The sequence below is a fragment of the Megalops cyprinoides genome, chromosome 22 (assembly GCF_013368585.1).
Source record: "Megalops cyprinoides isolate fMegCyp1 chromosome 22, fMegCyp1.pri, whole genome shotgun sequence".
NCBI classification, from domain to species: Eukaryota; Metazoa; Chordata; class Actinopteri; order Elopiformes; family Megalopidae; genus Megalops; species Megalops cyprinoides.
In genome coordinates this window covers 22,587,262-22,598,027 of record NC_050604.1, presented here as the reverse complement: position 1 = coordinate 22,598,027, position 10,766 = coordinate 22,587,262, and the positions used below count along the sequence as shown (strand labels likewise).

Genomic DNA, 10,766 nt, shown 5'->3' with positions numbered 1-10,766 from the left:
GAACACATCCAAGGTTAATCAGACAACAAACATGGTTCTCCACAAATGGGACTTTGTCTCATGGTTTTATTTATCATTTTCGTTTACAATCTAGATGTTTTTGTTCCAGTGTCTTATTTCAGAAACCCACCAGTCACATTGTACTTTTTTGCTAGTTGGTTTAGATGAAATAAATTAGACAAAAGTTTGAGTAAACACCTTGTTTATATCATACGTGAAGGACTTTGAAATGACCCTATGCAAAGATTTTAAAGGTTTTAAAACTCAATCAAATCAAACAATTATTACGTCTCAAAGTATACCATCTTAGGACATTAGGTCTACCTTCACTAACTTTAAAATATGCTAATAATCACAATTTAATTCATAATGGTGGTTGAAAACTGAAAAGAAACAAGTATTTGTATATGTTTGGGTGCTCAAATAATTGTATCCTGGTAACAAATGTCATAGAAGTGCAAAAAGAAACATTTCACTCAATTTATAGAGAAAACATCTTTTAGATAAAATACCTCAAAATAAAATTATACATTTATAAATTTCTATACTTAAATATATACATGATGTGCAAATAAAATGGGTTTAATTAATTAATTGCGAGCCAATATTATCCATTTCCTGTCAGTTTTCTCCTTTTGTTATTTGACTTATTGGCACGTTACTGTGCAACACAGAAGAACATAGACAAAGACAGATCCACAAGTGGAGGTGAAGAGTCAGACATGCAACAGCTAACTAACATGGTAGAAATGTGCACATTTTTTTTAATGTGTCCCCAGGTTTGTTTAATTACAAACACATCACCCAGAATCCTGTTTGCCAAACGGCCTACAGAACAGTAGTAGAAGTAGAGAAGTGTCCATGATGCTGTTAGCACAGAGTGGTCTTTTTTTCCCCCGCAGCTTATAGAATCAAGCCACTGTGTAAGTGCACTGAGGGAGAGGGATGGAGGGAGATATGGAGAGAGACAGGGAGAAGGAGGGGGGAGAGAGGGAGGGGGTGAGACAGAGAGAGAGACAGAGAGAGAGGTGGAAACGGAAGCATTATGGATTGTCGTCAAGTCACAGCAGAAGAGTATGGACTTGGAAAAACTGCTTCAAAGATGCTAGGGTTGTTAGTCCACCATCTCGAAAAAAATCCACACATACAAACACTCACAAACGTAACCTGGTCTGCAAAGGATGATGGGAAAGAACACATTCAATATTTTACCAGGTGAGGAGTTAAGTGCTTCTTCTGTAAGGGGCAGCGAGTTCTTCATCACAAACGGGGGTAAGGGAACCAAAGGTAAACAAACATAAGTCTTCATTGACCAACTAAACTTTCCTCTTTGCTAAGAATCAGCGGTTTTAATGTGCTATCTTAAAATTAATGACAAACCAAACCATAAAGATCTGTGAAAATAAGCTATAGAGAATATCCATAAGCAGAAATCAATGTAGTGTTCCCAATAGAAAAGCATATATGCCCCATATATGATAATATCGCTTGTGGTAATATTCTTTTCTAACTGATTTTATAGCATATGTTTCGGTATTGGTCTGTATGTAGCTAAGGTTTTGAGTAGTAAATACAAAGTGATCAGTTGTTTTATGCGCTAACCTTTTGTGGATATGGACTGTACTACGTGAATCCAACCTGATGCTCTGATGTAACATGCACAGGTATATCCAACAGGTAGGCCGAGCGCCGTGTGGTGGGGAGACCACGGGCGCCGTGGCAACGTGATCACTTGTGTGACTTCGGTTAGGATGGTTGGTAGCGTTCCAACGCCTCGCTCGTGAGCAGAATCATTCAGTCGCTGATATTACGTAGTTGGGTTGAGTGCAAGAGGCCCTGGCCCCTCCCCCCCCCTGCTAAGCCGCTACGTGGCCGATCAGGTAAATGTTGTCGTAGAGGTGGCCCACGAAGTCCTCGCTGATGTTCTGGGCGGCGCGGCGGGTGTTGCGGATGAACTCCCTCTTGGACATTTTGTTTTTCACGTGCGGGCTGGTGAGGTCGATGGAGAGCAGGATGAGGGAGTAGCACAGCACGTACACAGCATCTGGGAACGCGCACACAAGGGGGATGCAGTTAGCGTGTTAGCAGGAGACCTGGATTCGGCCTACCCACAATGCATTGCATTTTGTCTTTACATTACATTGCATGCATTTAGCAGACACTCTTTATCCAGAGCGCCTTCCAGCACAATAGAACATAAGTGTATCCATTTAAGTTAAAACCACAGTTTAAGCTAGCGCTACCTTTTTTTTCTACCATTCACACCTTACTTTCCAATAATTTCCCAAACCATTTTTCCACCGGTTACATGACATTTTCAGTGACTGTTAGACCCGCAGCATAACGTTGCGTAAACAGCTGCATTAACACCCACTTACTTTCATTGTTCCACATTAGGCGCAAACCTGAATGCGGCGAGGCTGAGCCCAGAGCCTGAGAGCACCAAGCTCATACCCCGCTATGGGAAAATGACCAAGCACTTTCCACTGGCGCGAGGTGGGGAAGATACACATCGCGTGAAGAGCGGAGCCCCGCAGCATCCATTTTATCGCAAGTTTACAATAAATCACCCACATTTTCCTCCGGAATGACTGCTACGGCCGGGGCTATGCCAGATGTTATTACAATAAACCACTTTGATTGGTTGGAGCGCTGCACTCCTCTACTAACACTTTAAGCCTCTGAGATTACTGTAGCTTTAGAGGCCACTGACAGTTGTTAGTACAAGGATTTCTCACACGTTTTATTCAGCGCAAGGACAGCTCTCGATGCCCGCACTTCATGGCCTGTGTGAAGATTGCAGTTCAGAGAAGCTAAAGCGAATCTACAGAATCCAAACCCCATAGTTTGCAGTTTAAACAGAACCCTATATGATTTGATTAGTGTTAGCCTTCAACCGAGGCCAACTGTAGCGGACAAGTGAAAGGACAGTCATGATCATAGACTAACAGAGGATTCCAACAGATGACCTTTATTATTATTATTATTATTATTACTATTATTTTTTTTGCAATAGTCATTTGCTTCACAGATTCTATTATTTATAAATACAGCTGATCACAGAATGACGCAGCTCAGGTAAAGAACCTAATTCAAGTATTCCACAACAGTGGCTCACCTAAAAACCACATCTACAGCCTTCAGGTTACAGCTTCAAACCCTCTCTGAATGTAAAGCAACTTGACTTTATGAGAGAAATGTTCCAGAGCATTACGATACGCTTCATATCCCGGCATGCCCTGCTTTCACCTGGACTGAGGCCTGACCTCCTTCATTCTGTGAAGGTTACTCCTCCTCATCTCATGTTGTCACAGTGATCTCTCCCCCCCCCCCCCCCTCCTCATTTTACTGTAATGTCACTCTCTTAACTGAGCTGTACCCACTTCCCACACCATTGCAGGGGTTGCAGGCCCAAAAACACTGAACGACCCACCCCAGCTCTCTCACCTGGACTGAGCCCCATCTCCCGCACCAGCGTGGGGTTGCAGGCGCAGAAGCGGTGGGAGAACTTGGTGATGAGGGTCTCCAGGTACTCGCCGCGCTCCTCGGGGGCGTGGATGTGCCTGAAGAAGTCCCGCAGGGCGTTGGGTAGGAACTGGTTACTGAAGTTGTGCAGCGTGACCAGCTCGTCCAGGACGTCCCTCCTGAGTGGGGAAGGGGGGCATAAACCTCATCAGACACACCACACACAGACACACAGACACAAGACTGGCGGGCGGAAGGCAGAACATACCTTTCGTCCAGGTAAATCCTCAGCATCTTCCAATTCAGTGTTCTTGTGTAGAATATAAACTTGGCCACTTCCTTTGGATGGTCCACCAGGATGCCCTTGGACATGAAGTAGCCCATCCCCTGAAGCCCGCAAACACAGATCAGACAAGCAGCCAGAATTAAGGAGAGGCAGGAGAATTTGCAGAAGCCTCTGTCACTATCTACTGCAAACCACAGCTAAGCCACATCCTGAGCAACAGTTAGAATGGTGACATGTAACTTCATGACGCACAGGGAAAAGCTGTTATATTTCTGTTATGCAATAAAAATATGAATGTGTGAGACCTATGCTAGGAGACGGACAGAACTGAAAGAAGAGATCAGAGATCATCAGATATCCCTGACACTGAAGGGCACCCATGACTGTTATCTGAGACGTAATCAGCAGTTATCTGCTCTGAACCACAGCCTCCTTGTGTCCTCTGAGTGACGGTCAGATGGGTGATAATTCACTTCATGACAAACGGTCAGCTTGCAAAGATTAACCTTAAATGTAAACCTGCTTTCCATGCCTTGATGGTTCATGTCCATTGTTAACGCCTGTCTGTAAGTCAGTGGTACTTGGCTGTGGTGGCTGTGAGGCTTGGTGCATGGCAGTGCAGTGCGCATTGACCTCAGGGTTTCAGCTCTGAATCTCAAGTGGGGCCCTGCTTTCCCACAAGCAAGAATCTTAACCTTATTACAACCAATATTCAGTACGCGCGGGTCATATGTAAGCTAGTTACGTTGCCCTGGTTAAGGGCATCTGCCATGCAAATAAGAAAATTTGCAAGCATTAATTCAATACCAATGTGCACGAGAAGGTACATGCGTGACATCGGAATACCAAACAGAATGTGCAATAAAAAAAGCCTGCGAGCCGCCATGATAGGTCATCTGTACGCAGCGTAAAAAGAAGATGGCTTAAGGCAGAAGCAGCGCTGGAGTGCACCGTATTCACCTCCTGTGGGTTAGCGTTGAAAGTCAGACTCCCTTCATCGAGCTGCATGTAGAGCTTCCTATAGGAGAACCCAGGGGGAAGTCTCCTGTTGTATATGGAACAGTGACCCCAAGTGGATTTGCACAACCTGAATCGGACAGGACGGATACGCAACACGATTACTGAGGAGAAACACAGACGAGACTGAAATAAGCACAGAAATGGCTGCAAACCAACAGAATACAAACCAATCCCACAAGTTTCATCAACATAAACTAGAAAAGTACATATGAACACCATGCTTAACACACACAATTTATGAAATCAAACTGTTTATTTACTCTAGCACAAGCTACAATGACACCTAAACCTTTTTTAGCTATGAACATTATTTTCAGTCTCAAAAGTAAAGTCATATTCCCACTTTAACGTGTATTACCTGCATTATTTTCTAATTGAGGTTCTTGGATTTGGTTTCATATTCTACTGCTGCTACCTCATACACTACCACCTGCATTTCATCTACCCTTATTACAGAAAGACATTAACTTTGATTACTGGAAATAAGCACATATGACTGTGTTTTCCACCTGCATGACACAGAGTTAGACTATTGTGAAGGACACAGAGAAGCACTGTGTATATAATAAAAGGCCAATTCCTTCAATTCCTTTAAACTGCTATTCAATAATAAGGGCAACCCACATTGTGACAGGACTGAAAGCACACCTAAGACTCAGTCTAACAGCAATGTGCTCCATGCTTAACTTACTCAAAGTTAGTATGTGCTTGTTATGTAACATATAACAGTAAGTAACGTGTTCCTTTCATTCAAAAAGACAAGCTGACATTGTGTAAGAACCAAAAAAAGTAACGCTTGCTGAAAGGCCCGGGCTTCCTTGAAAGAGGGCAGCTTCTAAACAGCAAAATAAGTGTGCCGACTCACCCCTGCCAGAGGTACTCGTCGTTGCCCAGCTCCTGCCACACGCAGGAGGCCAGGCACAGGTCGGTGGCGTTCAGGTAGGACAGGATGGTGATGCCGAGCTCGGGGGGCAGCATTTCGAGGTCGATGAAGCCCCGCTCCTCCTTGCCCTTGCGGGCGCGGAGCAGCTGGTAGATGTCGGTGCCGCCCTGGCCCGGGCAGTGCCGGCGGGGGTTGTTGAGGTTGTCCGCCATCCTCCTGCCCCCCCTCTCCCGGGGGAGGTAGCACTGGTCGCCGTATTCCTGCTGCAGCTGCTGGTTCCGCGCCACCCTCCAGAGACCCTGACCCATCTGCGGAGCTGGAACACAACCCCTACCGTCAGAGGAGGTCTGCACCCTCAAACCGTCCAACCGTCAGGGGAGGTCTGCACCCTCAAACCGTCCAACCGTCAGGGGAGGTCTGCACCCTCAAACCATCCAACTGTCAGAGGAGGAGTCAGCCCCTGGTCACGATAAGGAAGAATCTGACCTAAAACAGTCCAACTGTCAGGGGACGTCTTCACCCTCAAACGGTCTAACTGTCAGGGGAGGTCTTCACCCTCAAACCAGAGGAGAAGTCAGTCCACGGTCACGAAAAGGAAGAATCTGACCTCAAACAGTCCTGTCAGACAGGGAATGTCCCTTCAAACGCTCAATTAGAGGAGGAATCTATACTTGAACATTGCAGCTGTCTGAAGTGCGGAAACTATGCTTGTGCGCTCCAACCTCCAGATGACATATCTTCAAATGAACACAGACATAGTATCTACACCAAAATGCTGAGAGAAAATCTATCTTCTGCCCACAAGGTTAAATACCAAAACTGTCCAAGGAATCAGCCTTTAAACAGTTTAAAAATCTGCACTCAGAACAGTCTAACCATAAGGGAAAATCCAGTGTCTCTCTATCTGCATGTTCTAGTGAAAAAGACAATTCCTTCATGGTTTTATCAGGAGCTGGATGAGACAGACAGTGAGAGATTGTCCACTTATCAAGCAATCTACAACTCAAGCTCAACACTGACAATATAGATGGACCCAGAGATTTATCACTTTACGAGGACAGAGCTTATCATAATGGGCAAAGCTTATCGTAATAAGTGTCTCATTATGACTATTTCCTCCTCTGGTCTGGCCGAGACTGCGGGATTGGAAAACGTTAAATAATCTGACTACATCATCCATAACCACCACAGGCCGAGTGAATCACCAAAAGGACGTGCACCTTTGCTCAGAGCTCCGTTGAATGAAGGGCCTGGATCGATCTGATGTTTCTAATTAAGGAGGGGGCCCTATTCATGAAAAAGGGGCTGGTGCTTTTCCAGAAAGTGCTCCCCCCAAAAGGAGTAGGAAGCCGCATTAAATCCACTCCTCCGCTGCAGCTAAAGTGGCCCTGCGGCGGTGCAGCAAATTTGCCTGTGAGGACATGTGTAACGTGTGTTAAAGTAAACACATTCAAGAGGGAAAATGCATTAGACTCCACAGTTTCCTTCAGTGCGACACAAAACTTTAAACAAGTATGTAATAGATGAGTCAGTGGTGGGGTTTTTTGACCTGGGGTGGGGTCAATGCTACACAGCCAGTCCTTCAAAAATAAAAGCTTAATTTGCTATGGGGACGAAATGAACAGTGGGGTGATGTTCTCTGCACTTCCTGACTTAAGTAATATCAGGAATGAGGCCCTGTATGCTCCACAATTGGTCACAGAGTGCTCCTGAATTTAGCATTCTCAGGCCATTGACTTCCACAAACTTGAGTCAACACGTTCACTGTTGCAATAAGAGGTAGCTGAGCCCTCTTAATGACTTGTACAAACGCTGACATCACTCAGAGGTTTCCCCATTCCCTCACTGTCAGCAGCTCTGCCAACCTCGAATGATGCAAATATGTCAGACAGCTTTGGTTGGAGACGTGCCCACTCCTTTTTTTTATTTTTTTCTCTCTCTCTCTTCTTCTCAGCAAGAACACTTCCACAAATTACGCTGCTAGCACGCCGAACGCTGATGTCTGTGCCTGCCTTCACAGGGTCACAGGCGAACAGGCTACATCCACAACAAACACAGCTAAGCTGAATCATTTACATTTACATTTATTCATTTAGCAGACGCTTTTATCCAAAGCGACTTACATAGGTTACAGTTCTTTACAATGTTATCCATTTATACAGCTGGATATTTACTGAGGCAATTGCGGGTTAAGTACCTTGCCCAAGGGTACAGCAGCAGTGTCCCAGCGGGGATCGAACCGGCAACCTTTCGGTTACGAGTCCTGCTCCTTAACCACTATGCTACACTGCCGCCAGAATCAGAATGGGACGCTCCATTGCTGCAATGGCATTTCAGTGATGCGGCTGTGCATTTCCGGCAGTCTTCACAATGCATCACCTAATGGCCAGTCTAAACAAGACAGCGGCTGGCGAAGCATACAGAAGTGCTGGAGTACAGCTGCAACGCTGGCCTAAATTATTCCTGTATGAAGCCTGCTGATGTCAGGTCTGACTGAAATGCATTGGTTGCCTCCGACCATAAACCTTTTAATGTGATTTTTCTTCGTGAACACTGTCACTTTCATTGCCTTTGTTTTAATGTCTTTTTTGTTGAGTAGTTTATCATAGTAGTTCTTGAGTACGCTTCTCCAACCTCACAGAATGTGCGCTCTTAATTTGCCTGTAGGCCTATGCACAGCTGATCTCTGCTTTTTGCCCACACGCTTGCACTGCCCTTTTAATGCCCCTTTCTACATTCATTTTCTTACATCACAGATGAGTATCGAGGCTAATCCACTTAGGCCTACCTCTTTTAATAGCAATGATGGGCCTTTTGCCTCCACTTGGAGAGCACACGGTGAGCAGCAGATTTATTTCCAGGCCAGTATCATTAATCCTCTTAGCAATATACATTAAACCCAAATCACAGGTTTCATACAGTAAACACAGCTCGGTCTGAGCTTTTTTTTTTTTTTTTTTTTTTTTTTAAAAACTTGCGTAACTGCATTTTTGAATTGTTCAGCCTGGGTTTCTCGTTCCTCTCTCTCTGCCCTGCATTTGAATTACCCAGTTACCCACGCTGGAATTCCTCACATGTTTTCAATTGTTCCCCATGTGATGTGGGCATGTTTGCCAGAACGTTGCTGCAATGTCATTTTGCCGGTTATTCAACATTCTCCACAAGAGGGAATGGGCAGCGGCCTGAATAATATTCCCACTGCTGCCTTCATTCATGCAAGGCACAAAATAGAGCCGCTTCCCCGGGACTGATGTCAAAACTGTCAATAATGCTGGTGTTGTGACTCCAAAGCATAAACTAGGGGTGACGTGCACTGTCCTCTGAATGTCCTGGAACTTGGCTCCTAGGTGGTGGCCATTTTGAAAAACATAAGTTACTTAGTTTACTGTGTCCAGGAAAGACTTTCTGGCTGCTAAAAAAAAAAAAAAAACAAAACAAAAACAAACAAAAAAAACCTGTGAATATGATTGTCTAATTTCATATACGGTGATCTAACTTGTAACACAATACAAGAGTGACGTGTTTGTAACAAAGGAAACAAATCAGCGCAGTACGAACACATTTTTTTCTTCATCCAGTGCTTTTATGAGATGTCATGTGAGACTTATGAATTACCCCTGACACACAGGCGTGATTGAGTAGTCCTGGCCACTGTCCTGATCTGAAGACTCGGCAGGGAAGGCCTTTTCAGGCAAGCTAATACAGTATAAATCATTTTGTTGAATGTGTTGTATGGGATTTCTGCTGTTTAGCTGTGTCTGTGCAGTATTCTTGCAAAACATGGTAATCTAAGCGCTAGATCAGAATTAATTTACCACAGAGAACTAGACAGAATGTATAAAACAGTAAAATTTAAAATAAATGAATAGTGTCACAGATAGACTATATACCACATAGACATTATGATCAATTATTTTCAGCCATGGTGCTGAAATTGGTATGTCTGGCCTTGACATCAGTGAGAGACCTATCCAGGAACTTAAGTTATGTATATTCATAAACAGTCATGAAGACTCATAATAATGTTATGGTGAATACCCGTAATTTAAAAAAAAACGCAAAAGGGTACAATGCATATCACTAAAATATAGGTTTGTTGTTTTATAACAGTGCACCAACAACCCTGAAAATAAACAAATTGTTGCATGCTAGTATTAGAATGTTGTTGCTCCCAAACAAAAGACAGTCTAGGTACTGAAGCTGGCCGGAGTTATGACATCCTCTGAATTCAGTCGTCAGCATTCATACAAATCTGGTTTAGTTAAATCCTTCGTAGCTGTGTCGCGCTGTACAAATGCTTATCCATAACATGGTGTAAATACCAATTTTTGAGTTTTGTTAGGGTTATCGGACCTTTCAAAGCTGTGGAGGAACATATTTTACCATCAAGATAGATTGACGCGCGACTCTCTCTAACGTTATTGGTTAGGCAGTGTCTTCAAGTGCTAAACACCACCTTCGATTGGCTCGATCGAGTGACACTCAAAAAGCTACGGTACTTTATGTTAGATTGACTTTTGTTAGCCACTAAAACCAGCGCCACCTACCTGTTTTAATGAAATAATTCTACCGCCGCCGCGACGACACAGCGAAGCCCGACAACAACTTTTTTGCAAGAATAGTTCTCCTTGCTTTATCGGATTCAGGGCGCGCTCATCTCAAATTAAAACACGAACAATGGCTCCCCGGTCACCTCCGTCGTGCAAGGAACAAGCACGGCGACACGAAAGACTTAATCCTCCCCTGCCAGTCCTCGTTGGGGCTTCCTCTACTCCACCTCCTCCAGCCTCATCCCCGTGTCGCACGCACTGTTGTCGAGTTTGACGTCTCTTGTTTTTGGTGGAAATGACGTACGAGCTCTGAGTAAATTCATCTGGATAGTCAGCTAGCTATAGCTAATGAGCGGAGTCCGCTCGGGAAAAATGCAGAGTGCTATAAACACATTTTGTATCTCGTATGAGTTACAGTAATATCTACGTCAGGTTGTTAGACTGATCTTATTAATTTAGCTGACCTACCAAAGTATGACCTACCACAGTATGTTATGAGGCATAGCCAGATAGCCAGCTCCTGCTTGAATTTCACCGTTTCTAAAATCCGTGTAGGTACCAT

At 44.3% G+C, this 10,766-nt stretch overlaps 1 protein-coding gene across 1 annotated transcript; it reads right to left on the bottom strand.

Moving 5' to 3' along the window:
• Positions 1 to 419: 419 nt before the first annotated feature.
• fbxo8 (F-box protein 8) lies at positions 420 to 10,467 on the bottom strand. Its single transcript, XM_036517037.1, has 6 exons — positions 10,202 to 10,467; positions 5,637 to 5,970; positions 4,712 to 4,838; positions 3,734 to 3,852; positions 3,448 to 3,644; positions 420 to 2,044 (listed from the first exon to the last, which is right to left on the bottom strand). Exons 2-6 carry the CDS (start codon positions 5,960 to 5,962, stop codon positions 1,857 to 1,859), a joined length of 957 nt encoding a protein of 318 aa, XP_036372930.1. The 5' UTR covers positions 5,963 to 5,970; positions 10,202 to 10,467; the 3' UTR covers positions 420 to 1,856.
• Positions 10,468 to 10,766: the final 299 nt, after the last annotated feature.